The sequence below is a fragment of the Sceloporus occidentalis genome, unplaced genomic scaffold (genome assembly GCF_023333645.1).
Source record: "Sceloporus occidentalis isolate IW3139 unplaced genomic scaffold, rSceOcc1.0.p SCAF_7, whole genome shotgun sequence".
Taxonomy (NCBI): domain Eukaryota; kingdom Metazoa; phylum Chordata; class Lepidosauria; order Squamata; family Phrynosomatidae; genus Sceloporus; species Sceloporus occidentalis.
The window spans coordinates 69725194-69750101 of record NW_028316987.1 but is presented as its reverse complement, the minus strand read 5'-3'; the positions used below and the strand labels follow the sequence as shown (position 1 = coordinate 69750101).

Here is a 24908-nt window from a genome sequence, read left to right as displayed (position 1 = left end):
GGTGCCACTGCCGTTGTAACTGAGAGCTCCTCTGCCATTGTCACCCTCCACTGTTTGGCACATTGAGACTGACTTCCCAGCAAGAGCCTTTCTAACATGAGACCCTACCAGTAGCACTGCCACTGTCAGCATAACCTTGCCTCACAGATGTACATAGTATGTCATCTAGGTGTTCCCCAGTTTATGGAAAGTGACTTTGTGCATGAGGTTACCTTTCCATAATGAAGCTCATACGTTGTTTATAAAGCACATAAAATTAAAGGATGCCACATGTACTTTGCAGTTGCTACTTTAGCAAACGCCTGCAATGCGAGACTGTGAAGATGATGATGGGGGGCTTTTCCAGGCCTCTGATTTATAGGGCCGCCGGAAGTCAAAAAGCCATTTTGACTTGTAAATAACAGCAACAACAGTTTTGAAAACCTTTGTAGACAGACACAGCCATGATAGTGTATCAGCATAAAAAGATTTAAAGAATACTGTAGCGCTTACGAGTGTATCAGCATAAAAAGATTTAAAGAATACTGTAGCGCTTACGAGAATACCATTATAACCTAAGTGTTTGTGGACTCCCGAATTGGGCTGGAGTCCACGAAACCTTATGCTAAAAACTGGTTTCTCCCAGGTGCATCTACAGTGTAGAAATAATCCACTTTAACTGCCCTGGCTTCATCCTACAGAATCCTGGGATTTGTACGGTTATTTGTTTGTTTGCTTTTTAACTGTCAGAAGTAGCATCTTCCTTTTGTTTTATAGTGATACTCTTCTTTCCCAACAGTATTTATTTTCTCTCTCCAAAAACATTGTAAGAACCCCAAAAAACTTTATGAAAACATTTAAAAAGTGACAATGAAAGATCTTTCAACTTAAAAAACAACCACCACCTGCCTTTCCAAAAACAGTTATTTCTCTATCTTCTTCCACACCCCTTATGAAGCCAGGGATCTGTAGAGGTGGCTAGCGAGTGCCAAACTACAAATCCCCATGATTCCACAGGACGGACCTACAGCATTTAAAGTGGTGTCAGGCTGCATTATTTCTACACTGTAGATGCATCCTCACTTTCAAAGGTGCTATAGGACCCCCCCCTTTTTTTTTTTTTTTAATAAGGAAATGGGATGCCTGGTTTCAGAATTGCTAGGTTCCTTAGTACGCCTAGTGAATATTTATTTTCTTTCATATATTGGGTATAGATTTGTTTTCTTTTGCCAAACATATAGGGATGCTTGGTTTCAGAAATACAAGCTATAAAGGCTTTGTATCTTGTACCGTAATTCTGAAACCAGACATCCCTATTCCTTATAAGAAAGGAATGCTGTAGCATCTTTGAAAGTGAGGGTGCATCTACAGCTTTTATATCTTGTCATTTTGAAACCAAACATCCCTATATATATATTTTTTGCAAAGGAAAACAAATCTATACCCAATATGTAAAAGAAAATAAATATTCACTAGGTGTACTAAGGAACCTAGGAGGAGCCTGGGTAAAGCCTTTATAACTGGTGATTCTCAAACCAAGCATCCCTTTTTCTTTTGCAAAAGAAAACAAATCTATACCCAATATGTAAAAGAAAATATTCACTAGGCATCCTAAGGAACCTAGGAGGAGCCTTAGTTTTAAAAGCCATGCATCCACCTCCCTCCCACGTTCTTTTTTCCTGCAGTTAAGGAGGAGGCGAGAGAAGAACAATCTGCAATGCAATTGCAAAGGTGTTGCAACGCCTCCCACATCATTCCCCTGCAGGGGATCCTGGGAATTGTAGTCTTTAGGAACTGGGTGAAAGGAAGGACACTCCTAACCGGAGACTACAATCCCAGGAACCTTTGAGTAAACCTGGGGGGAAAAAAGGCAGCCACTTCCTGAAGGACTGAGAGTGTCAACAAGGAGGAAAGAGTTGCTTTGGGGTTTGCAGATTTTGAGTGCCTTCTGCTGGGGAAGTGGGTGAGTTCCTGGGAGATCTGTTCCCTCTTTGCTCCTTTATTGGTGAGCCACTTTTCTTCCAGGCAGGCTGGGATAATTTGCACAAAACAGCATGCATTCTGTGCATTTGGGTTTGCCCCATAAAGGTATCCCTGTTTTGTGGATTTGGGGTGTTACTGCACTTTGCTACTACATAGCCAAGATGTTTATATGTTTTCTTAAGTACAACCTGAGTTGCATCTGTACTGGAGAAATGATCTGGTTTGATACTACTTTTAACTGCCTTTGCTCAATGCTATGGAGTTCTGGGGAATTGTAGTTGGTTGTGGCAACCAACTACAGTAACCAGAATTCCATAGCATTAAGCCATGTGTTATGTGTTTTCTTGATTGCAACCTGGGCTGCATTGTACTGGATAAATAATCTGGTTTGATAATACTTTTAACCTCCCTGGCTCAATGAAAGGAGTTCTGGGAATTCTAGTTGGTTATGACAACCAACTACAATTTCCAGAATTCCATAGCATCAAGCCAGGGCAGTTAAAGCATTGCCAAACTGGATTATTTCTACAGTGCAGATGAAGTGCATGTTTCTCTGTCACTGGTTTGTGTTGCTGTGTACCATCAAGTCGTTTCCATCTTATGGCGACCCTAACATGGACTTTTCTTGGCAAGATTTGTTCAGAGGAGGTTTGCTATGGCCTTCGCCTGAGGCTGAGAGAGTGTGACTTGCCTAAGGTCACCCAGTGGGTTTCTTGGCCAAGGTGGGACTCGAACCCTGGTCTCCAGAGTCATAGTCCAACACTCAAACCACTGGCTGGTGCGGACCTGTAAAAACCTCATGGATGGTAAGGTATTCACAGAGTCTTGTCACACACTCTCAACCTCAGTGGATGCCATTTTGAAATCCAGGGGTTTTGAACATTTGCCTTAAATGTGAACTAAATGTCCATGCACAAGGCTTTTTGCTCTGCCCCTAATGGTGCAATCCTATTTGTACCAGGTATGTAAGATCACACCTTGACTGGTGGTGCAAAAAACCTTGGGCATCAATATTTTGGCGGCGTCTTGCTGAGTTCTCTGGGGCTTGTGTCTGTGTGTTGTGTGCCTTCAAATCATTTCTGACTTACGGAGACCCTAAGGCGAATCTATCACAGGGTTATTTTGCCAATATATTTTCAGGGGAGGCTTGCCATTGCCTTCTCCTGAGGCTGAGAGCATGTGACTTTCCCGAGGTCACCCAGAGGGTTTTCATGGCTGAGCGGGGATTTGAACCCTGCTCTCTAGAGGCTTATCTCACTGGACTCGAGAACCAGTGTGGTGTAGTGGTTTGAGTGTTGGACTATGACTCTGGAAACCAGGGTTGATTCCTTGCTTGGTCATGAAACCCACTGAGTAAACCTGTGCAAGTGACATGCTCTCAGCCTCAGGGGAAGGCAATGGCAAGTCTCTTCTGAACAAATCTTGGTAAGAAAACTCCATGACAGAATCACTATAAGTCATAAATGACTTAAAGTCAAATAGCACACACACAGTTTCGACTCTGGACTACATGGCATGAATAAGCTGATACTTGCTATGAAGCCTTTGTGGGTTTCTTTATAAGTCTGGTCCCTTCCACACTAATGGAAGAACATGCATTATGTATGTACAAGCTGTTGTTGGACTGCATTCCCCAGCATCCCTCCAATGCTAATTTTCTGGGACCTGCACTCCAAAAACATCTAGAGAGCCGCATGATTCCTATGGTTAGTATAAGTTGGCAGAAGATTGTGGACAGAGGAAGGGTAGTACTTCATGCAACAGATAATTATTTTGTGGGTCTGGCTGCCTCAAGAAATGAGGAAGTCTAGCAGTGTTGGGTTAGACTGGTTTGTGGAGAGAAAGAGAAATCTGCTGATAAGTGCTGTTTATGATTATTGTATTTAACCTCCTGGTTATAGAGCTAAATGTATCAGGTAGTCAGGAATAAGAGGGCCATTGGAATTTAGGTCCTGCTTGTGGGTTTCCAAGAAGCATTTTGGACCCTTTCATGCTATACAATTATACTGCAATATCTTGCTTTAATTGCCATGGCAACATCCTATGTGATCCTATGATTTGGAGTTCGGGGAATTCTCACTCAGAGTGCTCCAGTACCTTTTCAAAGTACAAACCATAAGATCCGTAGAGATGAAATCATGCGATGCTATAATTGTGTAGTGGCAAAATAACTCGAGAATGAAAAATAGGATACTGGATGTGACAGGCCTTTGATTTAATCCGATAGGGCTCTGCTTTGTGTGTTTTCCTGGGATCACTGTGTATTTCTTCTTTCAAATGGTTTGATCTTTATTATGCCTTGAATCATAGTTTTGTTCATGCACTGTGGCTAAATGAGTCATCATTTGTAACACAATCAAAATGACTGATTCTCCCCACTACTTTTTTTAGATTCTGCAAGATGGCTTAGAGTGCCTCTGCCTGGTGGTTTATAACCTGTTTTTCACCATTCTAGTACAGCCAGCATGGTGGTTTGAGTCTTGGACTATGACCCTGGAAACCAGGGTTTGATTCCCTGCTCAGCCATGAAACCCACTGGGTCACCTTGGGCAAGTGACATACTCTCAGCCTCAGGGAAAGGCAATGGCAAACCTCTTCTGAACAAATCTTGCCAAGAAAACTCCATGATAGGGTTGCCATAAGTCAGAAACAAAGGCACACAACTGCAACAACAACAACATACAATAATTAATAACTGAAAATGAAACAGATGAGAAGCTGGCCATAGCTAAACATCATATTAAATAATAATAATAAAACTTATTTATACCCCTTTTTTGTTGAAAAAATCAAAGTGGCTTACAACAGTTAAAATAGTAAACCAAATATACAAAGTATCCCCCCTTAAATAAGATTAAACAATATAAGATTTAAAATTCCATAACTATTAAAAACCAATAACAGTGGCAGAGTCATCACATATGTTCAAATATATGTTGGTCCATCTGTATGCTGTTGTATTAATGTTACATGTTAATGTTGATACGCATATCAAGCCAGGATTAATAAATCAAAAACAAAGTCTGATTTGCAATTCTGGCTAGTTAAATAAGCCGCAAGCCAGGACCCCTGGTTCAAAAAACAGGTTTAAATTTTCAGTTTCTGGTCAGTTCGGTAGTCACAGTAGCAAAGAAGCAACAAATGAGTAAGAAAACTAGCTTGTTGCTTATTCATGATATCAGTAAAGGTCCAAAGTCCATCTTATGGTGAATGACTCCAAACATGGGAATTTATACTTAATCCAAAATTTGTTTTTTCCTCCTTAGGTTTCGTTAGAATTGTACTTCTGCTTTTAAGCCGTTCTTGTTCTTGGCTTGGTGACATCTCTCAGTAAGTTTATCTTCTCCGTCTCTTAGAAACTGGCTTTATCAAGCTCACAGTTGGAAATGTGTCTCAAGTAACTATCTCATTTCAGAATCAGAAACATATTTCTGGTGCAACACAGAAACTTAGTTTAATTTATGTAGATTTATGGTGCTGTATAAATAAACATTATTAATAATAATTTCATTTTTAGCTGTATGAAAAAAATATTAAGTACTGTTTTAATACAGACTGTATAATTCAGCCTGTCTTTAAATCTATACAGGCGTTACCTTTGACAACTGGAACCCCTGGATTTCTAAGCACTAAACCTATGTATAACTAGTAGTTGCTAAAGATGAAAAACAAGAATGTTTGTAGAAACACTAAAGCTATGACACAACATTTACTGTTTTAAGAAAGACTGGCTGAATCATGGCTGCAAAGTATTTTCTTTTGGCCTCTCTCCCCTTCTAAGAGTCTCTTACTTTATTAAAAATTCATCCCAAGTCTCTGTCTTTTGTAAGTGGCTGAATGTTTGCTAAAATATAAAAACATTTAAAATATAATCTACCCATTTTCCTATATAAGAACTACAACAGATAAGAGTTTTGTTGACCATCTGCCTTCCAGGAAAACGCTTAAGACTGCTGGTATCTCTTGTTAGCGAATTGTCATTTTTGTGACTGAAGTTACTCTGAGTGATAAGGGCATGTTTCGCCATTATATTGATATAGCAAGCAATGTGTGGTTGTTTATAAATTACAACCACACATTTCGTAGCTTTCTGGAAAACTGTTATTTAATAATCAGTTTCCATTTGATAAGAAGCCTGATACACCACACTTTTTTCAATGTGACTTCAACAGATTCCTGTTTAACATTTGCACAAGTTACTGTTTTGGATTACTATGCCAGAATCCTTCAGCAAGAATGCAGCCCAATTTTGGAGGTTGTAATTCAAAAGTACTTGGCTGGCTGGGAAAATTCTGGATTTGTAATCCAAAACTTTTCTAAGCGCTGGGACAGCACTGCCTCTAATTTCAATTTTGTTATTTTGAAAAATAATAATAGTTATTTGATCAGAATATTATTGACTTGGTAACATTTTCTTTCCCAGGAAGCTTTTTCCTTGGGTAAAATGGGCTGCCGTGATGTCCATGCCGCAACAGTTTTGGCCTTCCTTTCTGGAACAGCAGCCCTATCGGGACTCATTGCTGCTGCTCTGCTTCCTAACTGGCGACAAATGCGACTCTACACCTTTAACAAGAATGAAAAGAATGTGACTGTTTATACTGGGCTCTGGATCAAGTGTGTGCGCTCGGATGGGAGCAAAGACTGTGTGATCTATGACACAGAGTGGTACACAGCAGTCGATCAGCTGGATTTGCGTGTTCTCCAGCTTGCTCTCCCCATAAGCATGTTAACAACTGTCTTGGCTCTGTTTCTCTGTCTGATTGGCATGTGTAACACAGCCTTCATATCAACGGTGCCCAACATCAAACAGGCCAGATGTCTCATAAACAGTGCAGGCTGCCATCTTGTGGCTGGTCTCTTCTTCCTCTTGGCCTGTGTCATTTGCTTGACACCATCTGTTTGGGTCATCTTTCATAATCAAGAAATGAACAGAAAATATGAGCCTGTTTTCAGCTTTGATATCTCTGTGTACATCGCTATAGCCAGTGCAGGAGGTTTATTGTTTACTGCCATTCTCTTGTTCCTGTGGTATTGTGCCTGTAAAGCCCTACCTTCTCCGTTCTGGCAGCCTCTATATTCGCATGCGCCTAGTGTGCATAGCTATGCCTCCCAACCCTATTCTGCACGATCACGCCACTCTGCTATTGAAATTGACATCCCTGTTGTTACACACGCTAGTTAAAGATGGGGTTGGGAAAGCCAAATGCCTCTTTGCCCTCTCATATATCAAGGTGGGTGATATTCCACTGCCTTGCCTTAGAGACTATACAAAAGAAGTGCAAAAAGACCTACAATTAGAACTTGGCAGTTTTTACCACTTCTCCATGGGCGTTTACCATAGTTAGAAATGTATTTTGGTAAATATAACAGAAAACTCAGTTTTGATCTTGGAACTATCTGTAAGTTTTTAAGTCCTGTCAACACTATTCGTATTTGTAAGTTAATAGGTAAGTTAAAGACTGGAACTTCTTTTCCATATATCAGTAAGGTTTCTTCAGCATCCACATCCACTGATGTTTGTAAACCAGCATGGAAGATTATTTTTAAGTACCTCTTGCAAGTCCAACTTTTTGACCTAACTTAGAACACTAGGATTTTAATTGTCTGCTTCACTGATGCATTTTTGCATTAATGGAGCAGACACTGTGAGAATGCATTTTTGAGCCTTGCCATTCTAAATTTTACATTGAAACAGTGATTGCTTTTTCAATTTGGTCCTATGCCAATTTTTATTTTCAATTGTTCTGTTTGTGAACGTCACAAAACTGTTGTCAGATTGCTACTTGAGCCCTCGGAAAATCAGAAATTTACAAAACAAACAAACAAAAACAATAATAATGACGGGTTTAAATATGTGTATATGTATATATGTAGTAGTAGTAGTACATCTGCATTGTGTAATGTTTTTGTTCTATAGAAAACATTTCTTTGAAGCTATATTTTCATTTCTCTAAATATAGGAAGTGCCCAAAAATGCATTTACATTAAAGTATATACAGCATATCACCAATAAACCAAATAGCTTTAGATTTATTTAAAATATTTTAGTAATACAGCCTATATTAGTGAGAATGCCATTTCTAGATTTCTAGTACTGTTCGGCTCTGTGAGATATTACTCTAGTTTTTTTGATAATCAGAATTTCTTTTGTTTTACCTTTAAAATGCATACAGTAATTCTTTTAGATATGTTAAAGCAATGACATCTGTTTCCTGGTCTAGTAATCCTAGTCTGTTGATATATGGCTTTCAAATTTTAGATAGTTTTATTGGCTCATTATTGCTTTTGTTTATTACAAATGGGCTCTCAAATACCATTTATTAATTTAAACACCATAGTGATTTTGGAGACTTTTTATATAAATATTGAAGATAAAATTATAACAAAGGCATTTTAAAATAATTTCTGGTACTTTAGTTTGCATACAGATTCATTTCTTACATCTTAATCCTCTTTCTTATGCATTAGAAATGTATTGTTTTCTTCATATGTTTTTCCATTTGGGATACTTACATTTCTGTGCATGTGCCTTCAAGCCACTGAATAATGAAAAACTATTAATTGGTGTAAGTTATCAAGGCTTCTTTGAGTAATGAGCAAAACAGAACATGGAGTCTGATCCCTGTTTTAAGAAAATCAGTTTTACTATTGATTAAGCATCTTCACTGAAACTTCTTAAGTGAAGCAAGAAGTGACCTTCTGGATCTGTTGGCACCATATATTCTTAAATTATTAAGTGTAAAAATATATCTGATCAAAACAAAGCACTAAAAAAAGCACTACATTTATATGGAGAATTTTTATATTTTTCTAACTGGGTACTGAGAAAACCTCACCCTCCCAATTCTGCTTCAGGTATCTGTAAGTTTTTAACTTCTGTAAACACTATTGGAATTTGTAAGTTACTAGGATTGGGACCTCTTTCCTATATATCAGTCTAGTTACTTCAATATCCACATCCACTGAACCAATGTGGAAGATTATTTTAAGTACCCCTTACAGATCCAACTTTTTAACTCTCAAGAATAGGAATCAAAGCTGAGGATTTAATTTACAATATTTTCTAAACTCAAATTTCTGCAAAGTATTGCATACTGATACTTGTCCCATATTTTAAATTCTACATAGCTTTTTTCTGAGCCATTAGAATTCTGTTTCGATTCAGTGATTTCTCTGAAACATTGTCCAGCTCTCATTTAATTGTAAGGCAGTTTGTGGTTTCTTTAACTCTGACATATTATTGTATTCCACCCCATTCCTGTCAACAAACAGATATGTTGTAGTTAGCCACAAACCACAACTAGATGTTGTTTGTTTTTGGTGGCTTCCAAACTCTGCCTTATTTAGATCGCTACTTCTAAATCTAGAATTCTGGCTTGCTCTTGACTTGTTAATCAAGCTACTCACCCTGAAGTAGAAGCTGACAAAAGAAGCAGGAAAGAAACAGGCAAAAATTGAGGAAAACAAACTAGTTTGGACATCTTTAGAATTATTTTTAGCAAAATCTACAAATTTGGGCTGCCATAAATTGCAGCATTTGAGTACTTTGAAATTTAGGGGGCACAGGAATCTTTTGTTCCATTTGTTTACACATAATTTGAACATTTGAAGAAATGATTTGTATCTCTAATATGTAAACTTCATAATATGTAGAGCAATTTCTTGCAAATAAATTTCCTGCAAATAAATCAAAATTGTAATATATGATGGTGCTAGAATATGAAATTGCTGCCTTTCCTTTTCCACTCATGGGTTAAATATCCACGCTTTTAATTAAAGAGTGTGAATTTTTAATTAACATTTGAAATCTGTATTAGCATGCCATGCAACTGTGATTGGTTCTGATATACCAGGGTTTCTTTCCGGTTAAGATTGCAAATTATTGCTGGCAGGTACACACATACTACATCTGCCTTATTGAATAAATTGAGATAAATTAGAGGTGGCCACTTTCTTGTTTTCTGTGAAATATCATTTGCATTGATGATTGAAATCTTTCCATTGCACTGATGACTGAAATGTAATTACGGTTGTAATTACACTTACAGTGGGACAATCTCCTCCCACTAACTGCCAAAACCAACCCAATATCTCATGCCTTGTTTTATCGTCTCAAGGAGTTTAAATCAAAACATCTAGACTTCTCCTAGGTGTGGGAGCCTCCTGGTACATAGCCATAGGATTTTTCTGTATTGTGACCAATTTGCCTAAATATATTCACATGAATGATGGGAAATGCCTCACAGGATGGACACAATTCAGTTGGACAGGGTCGGAATCTGTGTTGTTTTGTATTTAAGCCGTCTGTTACAAGAGTTAATTCTGGACATTTGTATTTTCAAAATGGTAGCTTTTGTTGCCCAATTCTCCACTAGGGCATCGTTTTCATTTTGACTGATACATTATATGCTAGAGACCAAATGTAGTATTGGCTGCCAACTTGTTCTTTAATGAAGGGTTTGTATAAAATATATCACTTCTAAAATTTCCAATCCTGCTTGTACATACAAAAGCTTCTGGTTTTGAAATTGGGTTTAATTTTAAGTTGCCTGCTTTCAAATCTATTTTGTGCTTGCACAATTAGTGTGATTGTTCTAGCACACAGAATTGTCAGTGTAAATTTCAACAGTGCTGTTGGAAAGCAATTTCTTCATCCCTGTTTTTTTTTGTGTTTGCATGAAAACAGTACTGTTTTCTTCAGGTTTCACCTATTCAGTGGGACCTACTGTAAAATTCTGGTTTCAACTTTCAGTGATGTTTGGTTATTGTGTACATTTTTATGTAAAAGAATGTATTTTTTGATTAAAAGAATTGATCTTGTACAGCTGTGGCTTATTTCATTGATAACGGTGGATTATCTTTATCAAAGATTCTGAATTATATGAAGTGGAAGTAGTTTGAACACTTTTGTGCTACTCTGAAACCAGGTTCCAGGAACTGTAAACACATTCTGTAATGGGCATTCAACCACTTTTGCTACTCTAGAAAGGTAATGAGTAAGCAAAGTTAAAGAATTTCAGTGTTTTACACAAAGCAAGACAGGAAACTTTTATTTTTGTGCTTTAAATTTGTTGTTGTTATGTGCCTTGAAGTTGTTTCCGACTTATGGCGACCCTTATGATGACCCTGTCAATATAGGGTTTTCTTGGCAAGTTTTTTCAGAGGGGGTTTGTCATTGCCATCCTCTGAGGCTGAGAGAGTGTGACTTGCCCAAGGTCACCCAGGGGTTTCGATGGTTGAACTGGGGTTTGAACCTTGGTCTCCCAGTGTCCAAGTTCAACACTCAAGCCATTACATCACACTAGCCCTCCGAGCTTTACTTGAATTTTAGAAAATACTATACTTCTTTGCTGGAAAATATCCAGAAAACTATGACCAAGGTGATTCAAGTTCAGAATTCAAGCCTTTTGAGCGATGACTTGGGGAGCTGGCTATGTTTAGCTTGAAGACTGAGAAGTGACATGATAGCTATCTTCAAATATCTGAAGGGATGACATGTAGAAAATGGATCAAGCTTATGGACTGAAATTACGAGAACAGAGATTTCAGCTAAGCATTAAGAGGCAGGGAATCAGGGTGACCAGAAATCCTGACTGCAAAGGAGGACAAGGCACCGCAACATGTAGGACGCAGCCAAGTAAAAGCTAAAAACGGTCATAGAAATCTGCTCATAGAAATCCATCTGGCATGCAACTGTTCAGACTTTATCACACGGGCAAAAAAGACGGGAGCATTGCAAGATGCTCCTGTCAATATCGCACAGTAACACAAAGATTTATCACATGATGTTGCACCATATTGTGATTATCCTGTGAATAAAGAGGAATTCTAGCACTGCCTTTTATTCACCGGATTTTCTGCTGCCTTCCGCCTTTCTCAGCATTTATTGTAATGATGCTGGGAAATGTAAACCCATGCTTCTTAGTCATGAAATGCCTCCTGGACAGAAGGTGGAAATGGAGGGTGTGCCCTGGAAAAGAAGGACGCCTGGTCACCCTGCAGGGACTCCTTGCTCTTGAAGCCTGAAGAAAAAAGTTATACCCCTTTTTTGCCCTTTGTTATCCAAAACACACTGCAGAAACAATCCAGTTTGAGTCCACTTTAACTACATGGCTCAATGCTAGGGAATCCTGGGAACTCTATTTCATTTCTATGTCGCCTTTCTCCCAAAAGGGACCCAAGGCGGCTCACTGTAGTTTTATGGGAATATTTGCCTTCTGTTTGAGTATTTTCCCCCTATGATTAAGTATTCCCTAATGGTTCCCTATGAGCAAGCATTCTCCAATGATTCCTTATGGGCAAATACTCTCCAATGTCTCTTTATGGGGCAAATATTATCCAATGGTTCCTTATGGACACACTGTTTTAACTGCCCTGGCTCTATTCTACAACTCAAAGGGTTCCCTATCACTGAGCCAGGGCAGTTAAAGTGGGCTCAAACTGGATTATTTCTGCTGTGTGTGTCTGTATTTTGGACCCGGAAAGGACCCGGAACGAATGGGAAGAGGGGCTCTGTTTCCGAGGGAGGAGGATTGAGGACGGACCGAGTGGGCGGAGCTCTATTTTCCTTCTGATGAGAAACAAGAGGAGGGGTTCTGTTTCCGAGGGAAGAGGATTGAGGACGGACTAAGTGGGCGGAGCTCTACTATTTTCCTTCTGAGGAGAAGGAGGAGGGGCGGGGCCAAGAGAGCGACGGTGGCGCGTGATTGGCTGGAGCCGTTGCTCCCCTGCGCTGAGGCTGTGGAAGGACTGCGCATGCGCGTGAGCGGATAATTCTATGAGCGCCAGAAGCGTCTGAGGAGGAGAAGAAGAAGAAGAGGAGATGGAGGCGGCAGGTTGTCGGCCGCAGCTGTGGGCTCTCTGCCTTCCCTTCTCCTTCTTACTGTGGAGCCTCCCAGCGACAGGGATGGAGGCCACCGCCTCGCCTTCGCCGGCTCCCGCTTTGCGTAAGCCAAAGGACTGGAGGAGGAGGGACCCCTTTCCCTTCAGTGGAGGGAGGGAGAGGAAAAAGGGACCCAATGGCATCCCGAGTCTACAAATATGTTGTGAGCCGCCTTGGGTCCCTTTTGGGAGAAAGGCGGCCTAGAAATATAAAAATAAATAAATCTTCTTGTTAAATGTTGTAATAATTCGATTTTTTTTAAAAAATAATTTTAATATTGTTTTAATTTGATAATCTATTTTATTTATAATTTTATAAATAATAATAATAATAAGTCCCTGTATAAATAATAATAATAATAATAATAAGTCCCTGTATAAATAATAATAATAATGTCCCTGTATAAATAATAATAATGTCGCTGTATAAATAATAATAATAATAATGTCCCTGTATTAATAATAATAAGTCCCTGTATTAATAATAATAATAATAATAATAAGTCCCTGTATAAATAATAATAATGTCGCTGTATAAATAATAATAATAATAATGTCCCTGTATTAATAATAATAAGTCCCTGTATTAATAATAATAATAATAATAATAAGTCCCTGTATAAATAATAATAATAATGTCCCTGTATAAATAATAATAATGTCGCTGTATAAATAATAATAATAATAATGTCCCTGTATTAATAATAATAAGTCCCTGTATTAATAATAATAATAATAATAATAAGTCCCTGTATAAATAATAATAATGTCCCTGTATAAATAATAATAATGTCGCTGTATAAATAATAATAATAATAATAATAATAATAATGTCCCTGTATTAATAATAATAAGTCCCTGTATTAATAATAATAAGTCCCTGTATTAATAATAATAATAATGTCCCTGTATAAATAAAAATAATAATAATAATGTCCCTGTATAAATAATAATAATGCTCCGGTATAAATAATAATAAATCCCTTAATAAGTCCCTTGAGTCCCTGTATTGGGAGAAAGGCGGCCTAGAAATATAAAAATAATTAATTAACTAAATAATTTTTAAAAAAATATTGTAATAATTTGATTTTTAATAATTTAATTTTAATATTGTTTTAATGTTATAATCTATTTTATTTATAATTTTATAAATCATAATAATAATGTCCCTGTATAAATAATAATAAGTCCCTGTATTAATAATAAATCTCTTGAGTCCCTGTATTGGGAGAAAGTTGGGATATGAGATGATGATGATGATGATGATGATGATAGTACCTTTGAGACTAACCGAAAGAAAGGAATTGAGTCCAAATGCATCTGAGGAAGTAGACTTACGTCTGTGAAAGCTCCTGCTGCCAACTTCTTTCTTTCAGTGAGTCTCAAAGGAGCTTGGAGATCTCTACGTACCGATTCTACAGACTAACACAGCTATATCTTTGAATAATAATAACAATAACTTCTGTAATAAGTTAATTAAAAGCTCATGCTGCCAACATTTTCCTTTCCATTAGCCTCAGAGGGGCTACAAGATCTCTCTACAGTTTAATTTCTGTTTTAATGTATCAGTTTATATTTATTTATATCCCGCTCTTTTCCCAGAACTGGGACTCAGAGCGGCTTCATAGCATTATTAAAAACAGTACAATTAAAAACATAAAAAATTCAATTCAATTAAAAATAAATAATAATAATAATGATAAGTACATTAAAAAGGAATTAAATTATTACAATATTAAAACGGATAGTTATTAAAAGAATAAAACATATTTTTTAAAAAAACCTATAAATAACTAGCCAAATGAAAATTATACCTTCAAATTACAATATCATATGCATGACCTAAATGTATTTACATATTGGAGATTTGGCTGAAATGTGATGTTTCTAAAGAAAATAATAATAATTGGTCCCTTTTGCTCCATCAGCATCCTCTCCTCTGTCCAGCCCTGCTGTGGTTTTCCTTCTTCTTGTTAACCAACCTTGGTCCAACACACACTGCAGAAATAACCCAGTTTCAGACCACTTTAATTGCCCTGGCTTAATGCTAGGGAATCCTGGGAATTGTAGTTTGTTTCAGCACCAGAGCTCTCTGACGGAGAAGGCTTAAACATCTCACAAAATTACAGCTCCCAGGCTTCCCTAGCATTAGGCCAGGGCAGTTAAAGGAATCATTTTCCCTCGTGACGGAGCCAAAGCACAATGGCCTCAATTTAGTCACCTTGGCATCCAGAGAGAGTTCAGGTTTTCCTTATCTGTTGACAATAAAACAGGAACCTGGTTCTTGCACTATTCAGAAACAAAACAGGAGTTCTGCTGTGGCAAATGTGTGGCAAAACCCACTTCCTCAAATGTTTCCTCAGATCTTAACACCCCTTAGAACGATTACGGTCCTTCTTCCCATTCCATGTTTGTAGCTCACTTTGACCTAGAAATCGCCTTATGAGCACCGGTTTTGTTCCTGTCCTTGCTTGCCCCATTGGTCACTATATATCTCATTTGTCACTTTGTTGTTTGTTGTTAACTGCTCATAAGTCATAGTGACCCTGTCAATGAGACATCTTTGGATGAGACATCTCCCAGTCCTTTTCTGCTCAAGTCCTGCAGGCTCATGCCTGTATCCTCCCTGATCAGGTCTAACCATCTGGCCTGTGGTCTTTGTCTCCTACAGTCTTCTACTTTTCCTATCATCATTGTCTTTTCTAATTATTAATTTTTCCTCATGATGTTTCTTTCTGTCAGCCTTTTCTTTACTGTCTATCTCTTATAGCCGTACATTGTGGTGGGAAATACAATGGCTTGGACTATGTTCACTTTAGTGTTCAGAGTTATGTCTTTATACTTCATGATCCTGTTGGTTTCTTTCATAGCTGCCGTTTATAGCTGTCGCTGTCACTGTATCCCCACGAAGGCCATTCCTGCACTGCAGAATTAATTTAGTTTGACACGACTTTAACAAGCATAGCCAGTGCTATGGAATTCTAGGATTTGTAGTTTTGTGAGATATTTAAGCCTTCTCTGTCAGATTGCTCTAGTACCACAACAAACTACAAATCCCAGGATTTCACAGGGTGGAACCATGGCAGTTAAAGTGGCATCAAACTGCATTGTTTCTGCAGTCCAGGTGTAGTCAATGAGATAACTTCAGCCTACCTTGTTTTGAACTCTCTTTTTAAAGAAAAAGTGATTCTCATGCAATTAAGACTACCATAATAGTTTAGGTAATCACAGCTGTCTCAGTTGTGATCAGTCTGTTTCATTGAAATATGCAGGATTGATTTATATTAAAATTCCCCCATCCTTACCAGTGTCCTAGTTCCATCCATTCAGGGATGGAAAACACCTACTTGCATGAGAGGCTAGTTTAGTTCAAATTGTAATCAGCTGTAATCAGTCCCTCCCACAAAAATAAATGCTGGCTCCAAAGCAAAATAGGCCACATCAGACATAATGTGAGAGATCTGTGATTGGCTTTTTGGTCTATTTATTTACAATTAAATAATCACTAATTATATTTGGCCTGAGAGAGGGATTTTTAAACCTTCTACCCCCAGCATATGCACACACTGGCCTTTACAATTTTTCTGATTTTAAATTGTCTTCCAATGCTTCTGTTATCTGTGGTGGGAAAAAGACAGATACCCCTATTGTTTATCATCTAAAGATGTAAATGACAACTTTAATTTTCTAGTCACAAGAAATCCAGAGGACGTTTAGCAAACATTTTTAATATTAGTGTTTAGAGGTAGAGAAAAGAAACACACCAGACCTTTCACTTGTGTCAAGGAGTATCCTGACAATGGTCCTAAATTGGTTAGGTGGTACAAAACATAAAACTTCTAATATGTAATTCCTGAGAATGACAGTTTTTATTTTTAAAGAGCTGTTAGGATTTGAACTGCTTAAAATTATTGCTTGATTTTTGAAATAAGAGTTTTCACATTTAGGAAAAAAACAACATCAGAATTTTTAACACACTTGTTAAGCTACATTTCATTTGACTGGCTTTGCAATTCTTGGGTCATCATATATTTCTGAAGACGTTGCCAACTGTGTTTTTCCAGCTACAACACAGTGGTTCCAAGGAAAAATACCACTTGAGAAACAAGATATATGTATGCAAAAGTATCTTTTCTGGTTGTTGTATGAATAATCATTTAGAAAGAAGACTCAATTTTGTTATGCAGATGTAGACAATTATAGAAAGTGTACAGTGTAAGACTGTTCCAAATTAAGTAGTTTGAAAATCATAAGGTGCAGCACGACAGTACAAATACTAGTTAAAAAGTACCCTTTCATTGTATATAAGAAGACTAAGAATGGGGCGGGTGGCTAGGTAAGAATTAGAAACGATCTTAAAATGTAAAAATATACAACTGAGCACGAAAATTGGAATCATACAAGCTGTTATATTCTCTGTTACTGTGTATGGATGTGAGAGCTGGACAGCTAAGGAAGTGAATAGGAAGAAAATCAGTTCATTTGAGATGTGCTGGAGAAGAGTGCTTAGGATCCCATTGGGCAGTCATGGAATCATAGAGTTGGAAGAGACCACAAGGGCCATTCATTCCAAACCCCCTGCCATGCAGGAAATCACTATCAAAGCACTCTTGACTTTCCAGCCTCTGTTTAAAGACCTCCAATGAAAGAGACTCCACTACACTTTGCAAGAGTGTGTCCTGCTGTTGAATAGCTCTTACTGTTAAGAAGTTCCTCCTAACGTTGAGGTGGGATCCCTTTTCCTGTAGCTTGCATCCATTGTTCTGTGTCTAGAAGACAGACAAATGGGCCCTAGAGGAGATCAAGCCAGAAATCTCTCTAGAAACCAAGATGACTAGACTGAGGCTGTTGTACAGTGGACCTTTGTTATACGCTGGGGTTTGGTTCCAAGATCCCCCGTTTATAACAAAATTTGTGTGTGCTCAAGTCCCATTACATATACAGTGGTACCCCGGGTTACGAAAGTAATCCGTTCCGCGGAGCCCTTCGTAACCCGGAAACTTTCGCTAGCCGAAAAAGCCCATAGGCTTTAATAGCGAAAGCCGCGATTCCGGGTGAAATCGCGCCGAAAAGCACCAAAATTTCTTTCGCAACCCGGAATAACCTTCGTAACCCGGAAATAATTAATTAATTGAATTTCTTTCGTAACCCGGAAATTTCGTAAGGCGGCGCATTCGTATCCCGGGGTACCACTGTAATGATATGGCAAAATGGTGTCCCTTATAAAAAATGGAAAATCAAGGTTTGATATTTGAGATTTATACTTTTTTTGAACATTTTCAAACCGTGTAGTAATAATAATAAGAAGAATAGGATTTATTTATATGCCGCCCAATCACTGGGAATCCGGGTGGCTTATAACAGAGGGGATAATAGACGATTCCCTGCTCTCAGGCTTACAATCTAAAAAGATGCGACACAAAAGGAGAGGGAATGGTGGTGGGGGGAGGGGATCAGGTCCAGCATTCTTCTCTCCCTCTGAGGCCTGGACCAAGGCAGATGGGTTGGAGGGAGGGCTCTTCTTCAGGCTAGCCCTGGTGGAGCTGGGCCTGCCTGGTCAACTCCCTCATAGGCCGGAAGATGACAGTTATGGAGGGAGGAGTCTCTTCTTCCAGGCTATTCCTGGTGGAGCTGGGTCTGCCTGATCACTCCCTCTCAGGCCGGAAGATGACATTATGGAGGGAGGAGTCTCTTCTTCCAGGCTAGCCCTGGTGGACCTGGGTCTGCCTGGTCAACTCCCTCATAGGCCGGAAGATGACAGTTATGGAGGGAGGATGTATGCTTGAATCCGTGTATAAAAAATCCCTGTATAAGAAGGGCCGACTGTAATTTGGTCACATCATGAGAAGGCATGACTCATTGGAAAAAACAGTGCTAAGAAAGGTGGAGGGAAGTAGAAAGAGAGGAAGGCTGCATGCTAGATGGATGGAGTCTGTTAAGAGGTCAGAGGTATGAATTTACAGGAACTAAGCAGAGCAGCGGAAGACAGTGATGTTTCATCCTCAGGGTCACCATGGGTAAAGCAGGGACGTGGCCGGGGGGGGGGGTTCTTGGGGTCCGGACCCCCCCCTCTTCCATTAGGAAAATGAATGGTGTGTGCTGCTGCGTCACTGCACCCAAGCCCCATTATTATGGTGGCACTTAGTCTGGACCCCCCCCTTCCTAAAATCCTGGCTACGTCCCTGGGTCAAGGTCCGTATTTCCGTATTACCTCCTTGTGTCTTCAGAGTAGTGGGCCCATATTTGAGCATGTATAAGGACCATTGTTTTCAGCGTATACTCAACAGTACTAGATCCAACCAGTAAATATGTCTTACAGTAAAGCTACTGTGGTCTGTTCATATGAATACATGTGATCTATGATCCATCCTGGTTTTAGGAAGAATGATTTTTTTTTAAAAAGGTACATTTTTACATGTTTAGCTGACCTGAGCACTGATAAAGAATAGACAGAAGAGAGGATGCAGTTGTTCTAGAGAATTCATGTTGCCTTGGTATGTTTCAGCTTTGTTTAGATCCAGTGTTATTTGGTGCAAAAGACTTAGTTCTGTTTTTCATATAAGACTTTATTTCTTTCCAGCATGTGCTGCTTTTACCAAAAGGACTTGTGAAGAATGTGTAAAAAACACTAAAGTGAGTTTTGCATTTTTATCTTTTGTTGGGAAAAAAGTTCTAGTACTGTTATTGTACTGAAATATTACTGGTATTGGTACTAAAATAATACAGATTGAGTCTCCATATCCAAAATATCCGAACTGTTTTGGAATTGGCTTTTGGTGGAGGGGGGTGGTCGGAATTCTTGTATGTTCATATACGTACATAGTTGAAATACACAAATCTCTGCAAGTTCAGCATCCTTTTCTTTGAAAGAAAAATCTGGACATCATCATGCCAATTCATAAGTACAAAATGTAACTAATATGAAAAGAAATATGTGTTTACTTTGTATATATTATACAGAAATACTGAATTACTGAAAAATTACCTGAAGAAAAATGTACCTTATGCTGTTTCTTGCAAAAAACGTATAAATCAATCAAAGTGAGGAATAGGAAGTAGCGTAAATTGGGATTGTCACGTAGTTTAAACCTTTCCGTATTTAACTGAAGAAAATCAAGGCAAATAATAGACGCTAATAACTTTGCTAGGCATTAAAAAATAAGCAGAAGCTCATAAGAAAATAATATAGTATAATTTCACCCAGTGTGTGGAGAATATTTTTAATAGTCTGGAACTCTAGGAGTATTGAGAGTTCTGTATGTAAGCATGCTGTGTGCCAACTATATAGTACAGTAATTGTTTTCCAAAATTGGCAGAATAGATGTACTTCAGATTTTTATTCTTCCCAAAGTAGTCATAGTGCTGTTGAACAAAATGATGTTTGAAATCTCTATTTAGGATGAGCTGAAGACTTAAAAGAACTCCTCAAAAATAAGAAAATTGATTGCTTAGAATGCCTATGTTTACTTCTCACTTGTTCTGTTTAGTGTCTTTGGTGCGGTGAAAATGCCACTTGTATGGACTATCCTGTAAGCAAACTCATTCCACCATCCTCCGTGTGTGAACTCAAAGAGTCTTATTGGGGAATCTGCTTTGGTAGGTATTGATTGTAACTATATTAAATAGGTATTTATTTCTAATACAATAAATAGACAGTGATCTTTGTGCAATTTCTTCTAGTAGCTAGTATTGTTTTTATGTGTACCATTACATTTATGTGGCTAGTCATAAGCTTCAGAGTTACTTTGTCATAGTAGTAAATATTGCTAGATTACCTGAAGCTATTATTTTAAAAATAACATTTTTTTCTGGAAAAGCCCCCCCCCCTTCCCCTTGAGTATCTTATTGTTAGTATCTGATATTCAGTCAGCAGAAAGAAACCAAATTCCTACTCTGTTATATTCTTAGGAATAAAATCAGACATTCTCTATAATTCTTCATCTGATGTTGTGTTCTCTGATTTTGGATCAGTTAGTAAACCTATTAGAACACACAATGGCTGGATTCAGACATAATAGTAAGACGTGGTTTATCATTACAACAATGAGCATATATGATTCTTTGGTGCTTTACTTCTCCTTCCACCCTTCTTCTCTGTTGTGGCTGAACAGGTGTCAATTTTAAATTAACCTTGCCTTGTTAGGCACACTAAACTCATTAATGGATGGTTTGTCCTAACTATGATTAGTGGAAACAAGCCAGGATTAACCAAGATTCAGACAATATGGCAAGCCGCGGTTAATCTATAACAAGCCAAAGCTTCCATTCTTCTCCTTCATGCAGTAGAGATAAAGCAAGGGTTAGTGTGTTCAAGCATGAAACTCACTGAGGAATTTTGCATCTTGATAATACTTGATAATCATAATGTTAGTACATAATCAGTAAATGTATAAGTTGGCTAATATGTAAGGAGAGAATTCATGTAACAATTGAACAGTTCCTATATGTATGGACCTTTTGCTCAGAATTTTGATCCAGGGCATTGCTGGCTTCTTTGTTTAAGTAGATAAATACCCTGAAAGCACCAGATCCTATCTAATCCTGGAGGCCAAGCAGGACCATGTCTGGTTACTACTTGATAGGGGCACTGCTGTAGGTTCTATACAGAGGAAGGCAGTGGCAAACCACCACATGAGTGTTCCTTACCTAAGAGAAAACATAAAATTCATGGGGTTGCTATAAGCTGAGAGGTGACTTGAAGGCGTGTGTGTGTATGTGTGTGTGTATGCATGCAGAAACAGATAGGCATACTTTATTTATATAAGCTGTTCTGTATTGCTGAGTATATTGTTACAATCGTTCCTTTGGTTCAGGAGTTAGTATTGGCTAAGACTGCCTGGAGCTACAGTCTCCCTGTATCTGCCTTAGAATGTCTGCTTGATAATCTAGAAAACATAGATTAAAATGTGAATTGTCCTCTATGCCTGTAATATTTACCCTTTGAAATTGAACAACAGGCTGCGTATGAGTAGTAACAGAGTTGACCTATTAAACTGTGAAAGACAACATTTTGTATCTTTGGAAACAGGCTGTTTTCTTGATTTTAAGATGCACTAAGAGTGCCTGGTGCCTGGTGTTCTTGGTTATTTTCCTGTAAAGTATGATTATATGTACAGGTGGTGTGTTCAGAAAAACATGTACCGACGTGTCAAACAAGACATGATTTAGTAGAATGATCCTACACTACCTACCAGATATTTAGCATATTTTCTAAGTAAGAAGGTTCACAATTTTCTTTAAAATAAGTATCTAGAAAAGCTACTATATGGACATTTCTGTCTATAGTTTAATCTGATTTTGTTCTTTATAGAAAATGTAATTGTCTGGTGTTTTTGCTTATCAGTGCTTCCTCTTATTTTTCAACACTTCCGTTCAAATGTTTCAGTTCAAACACTCATGAGATTTTCTTCATATGTGTTGTGGTGATGGGGACAGGGGAGCATGCTGAGCACCATGCTGATAAATATGAAATATGAAGCATTCACAAATGTATACTTATTGTACCTAGTTAGGTGGAATGTCTGCAGAGAAATCAATTCCATCTAAAGCACTAAGATCTAAAACTTAAATGCCTGTATACTTTTCACTGATGCAGAGAAGACATCTAATGGAACTAGGTTTCTTTCCTTTCATCTATTGTTGTATTTCCTTCCTTTGTTGGTATTTTATAGTACTGCATGTACTAATTTTTTTTCTTCTAATTTCCACAGTCAACTTTGAGGCCATCATCATTACCATAGGTGTGGTAGCAGGCCTTCTTCTGCTTCTTATAGTGTGCTGCTGCTGTTACTGTTGCAGGAGACGTCGTCCTAGCAGGTAAATAATATTTCCTAGTCACATTTCTTTGATTTATATATATCTTCTATAACAAACCTGTCCTTAAAAATTGGAATCAAACTAGATGAAATTTTAAATATGTGAATGATAATGTGCTTTGGTTGCCCACATTTGTTTACAGAAGTTTTAATGAATCCAGTCTGGATTAGGACTGTGGTACAGGAGGGGAGCAGTTAAACCTTTTCCTGTTTAATGTTTTCCCATTGAAAGTTCTCTTTGCACTGGCTATTTATCCCATTTAAAAAAAATGAACTCAGGGTTATTAGCCTTTATGGAACTTTCAATGGGGACAAATGCAAGGGGAGAGTTAATTCATGTACCCTGTGCTAACCCTCCCAATACAGTTTGAATGCCACCATAACTGTGTTTTGGGGTTATGGTCAGCATAGGCATGTACTATGACAATATGCTTAAAGGTATCTGCATGGCTTATTTGTACCTTGGTTTGCAACAAAGTAAAGCTTTGGAAGGAACATAGTAATTGGCCTTTTACCAGTCCAGAGTATTTGTCCATTAAACCCATTCTTGGCAGGTCAGAAAGTGGTTCTCTGGGGTCTCAAGCAGAGGTCTTTTTTGCGATCTGCAACTTAATGCCAGGAGTTAATGCCACAGATCTTCTGCATTTATATCATGTGCTTTACCATTGAGTAGTGGGCCATCCTAAAAAAAATCATTTCCAGAAGCACTTAAATTTAATTAAGCTCAAGCTACATTCGGTGATAACCTGTTAGGGAGAGTTACAGAAGTTGAATTACAGAGATTGGATCCAGATTTATTCAGAATAGACTAAACTCACTGAGATGAAGGGGATCCCAGTTACTTATAACTAACTTAATCACTGTTGATTAAGTATATTTTCATTTTCATTCTGCTTCAGGAAAAATTATATTCAGAAACAAAATTATGTGTTTCTTTAAATGATTTAGATCAAGAGTGGTAGATATTGTTTAGCTGCAGTTCACATCACACATCATCATTGGCTAGGCTGAAGGGAGGTGCAGTGCAGAAACATATGTGAGGTAATTCACCCCTACATTTAGGCAACACATGGATTCAGATTTTTGTGAAAAAAATTACGATACCATTTTGAACCCAGTATCTGTGCCTGTGCACTTCCACTATTGTTCCTGGAACCTAGCTTCAGATGCATGTACTTTTTACACATTGTATGCTGATTAAATTATCACTGTTTATGCAGTGTTAATTACTCAACAGAAGAGAATATCACAGCTAGACCATATATTGAAGACAGGTGATGATACTAAAATAAGCCTTGAAGTTTCTGCTTGGTTCAGAAAAGGAACAGTTCTTTCTGAGTAAAAAGTCTGTATTGAAATGGCTGCCTATGGCTATTTGAGGACAAGGAATTCTAAGTACAAAGGATTCATTAAATTATACCATCCCTAGAATCAATAAGCTCACAGGAATATTGATTGGCTTTTGCTTGCATGAGCTGTCACTAACTAATAAAGATTAATTCATGTTGCTGCACTCTAATTAAGTTGTGTTCTTTACTGCCTGTGTTGAATATCCAACAAACTATCATTGCTGAAAAGCTGTTATTTTCTATATCAGGAAGTTAAAGTGGGAGCCCCTTTACAAGATCCATGACGTGTGCTAAAGTAAGCATTGGAATTCATGCTGGTTGTGGGCGTTACCTGAAAGCCTGTCTGTGTGAAAGTGCTGCCAACTTATAAACTTAATTCATAATAAAATACTACCCTGTTCTACAGAATTTTACAGAATTCCTGGAATGGAAGGCCACTGGATAGTTGTAGGTTTTGTTGTATGACAGCAATAGCTTTAAAACCTTAGTTAACATTTATGCGTTAGTTAACATTTAGGCATTAGATTCCATTCTGGGAAGTAATGGAGTACAAGATGATTTACAGTCTGTGAATTCACTGACCCCTCTCTTTTCTTTGTCCTTGCTATATGTAGGAGTTGTGTATTCAGCTGTGTATTAAATCTTTGGGTGCAGGAATCTTCTGCATATGTGTGCAGGGGACTACATCTTTTTCAGTGAATTTTTATACCAACTCCACAGTTGGTTTTGCCTGTAGATACTGTCACTTCATTGTGGCCTTCTAGAAAATAGAATTTCTCACTACTGACTTCAAGAAACTCTCCTTTAAAGTGTTAAAATAATAAAGAAGATAAATATTTGTTCCTAGGCACAGAACTTTTAGAAGAGGGTTAATCTAAATATTATTTCCTTGGAGATTTTT

At 37.9% G+C, this 24908-nt stretch overlaps 2 protein-coding genes across 2 annotated transcripts in view; both read left to right on the top strand.

Annotated features, from left to right (window-relative positions):
- Window positions 1-1760: 1760 nt before the first annotated feature.
- On the top strand, window positions 1761-8005 carry CLDN12 (claudin 12). Its single transcript, XM_089533261.1, has 3 exons — window positions 1761-1942; window positions 5229-5292; window positions 6386-8005. The coding sequence occupies exon 3, from the start codon at window positions 6407-6409 to the stop codon at window positions 7142-7144; it is 738 nt and encodes a 245-aa protein (XP_089389387.1). The 5' UTR covers window positions 1761-1942; window positions 5229-5292; window positions 6386-6406; the 3' UTR covers window positions 7145-8005.
- Window positions 8006-12695: 4690 nt separating this feature from the next.
- The window catches only part of PTTG1IP2 (PTTG1IP family member 2), a 28985-nt gene continuing 16772 nt past the window's right edge, over window positions 12696-24908 (top strand). The window contains exons 1-4 of the mRNA XM_089533262.1: window positions 12696-12908; window positions 19424-19476; window positions 20331-20439; window positions 22554-22659. Of these exons, the coding sequence (XP_089389388.1) occupies window positions 12785-12908; window positions 19424-19476; window positions 20331-20439; window positions 22554-22659 (392 nt within the window). The 5' untranslated portion in view covers window positions 12696-12784. The remainder of the gene's footprint in view (window positions 12909-19423; window positions 19477-20330; window positions 20440-22553; window positions 22660-24908) is intronic.

Excerpts from the sequence above, each read along its gene's own strand:
- CLDN12 (XM_089533261.1), top strand. The coding sequence starts at position 6,407 with ATGGGCTGCCGTGATGTCCATGCCGCAACAGTTTTGGCCTTCCTTTCT.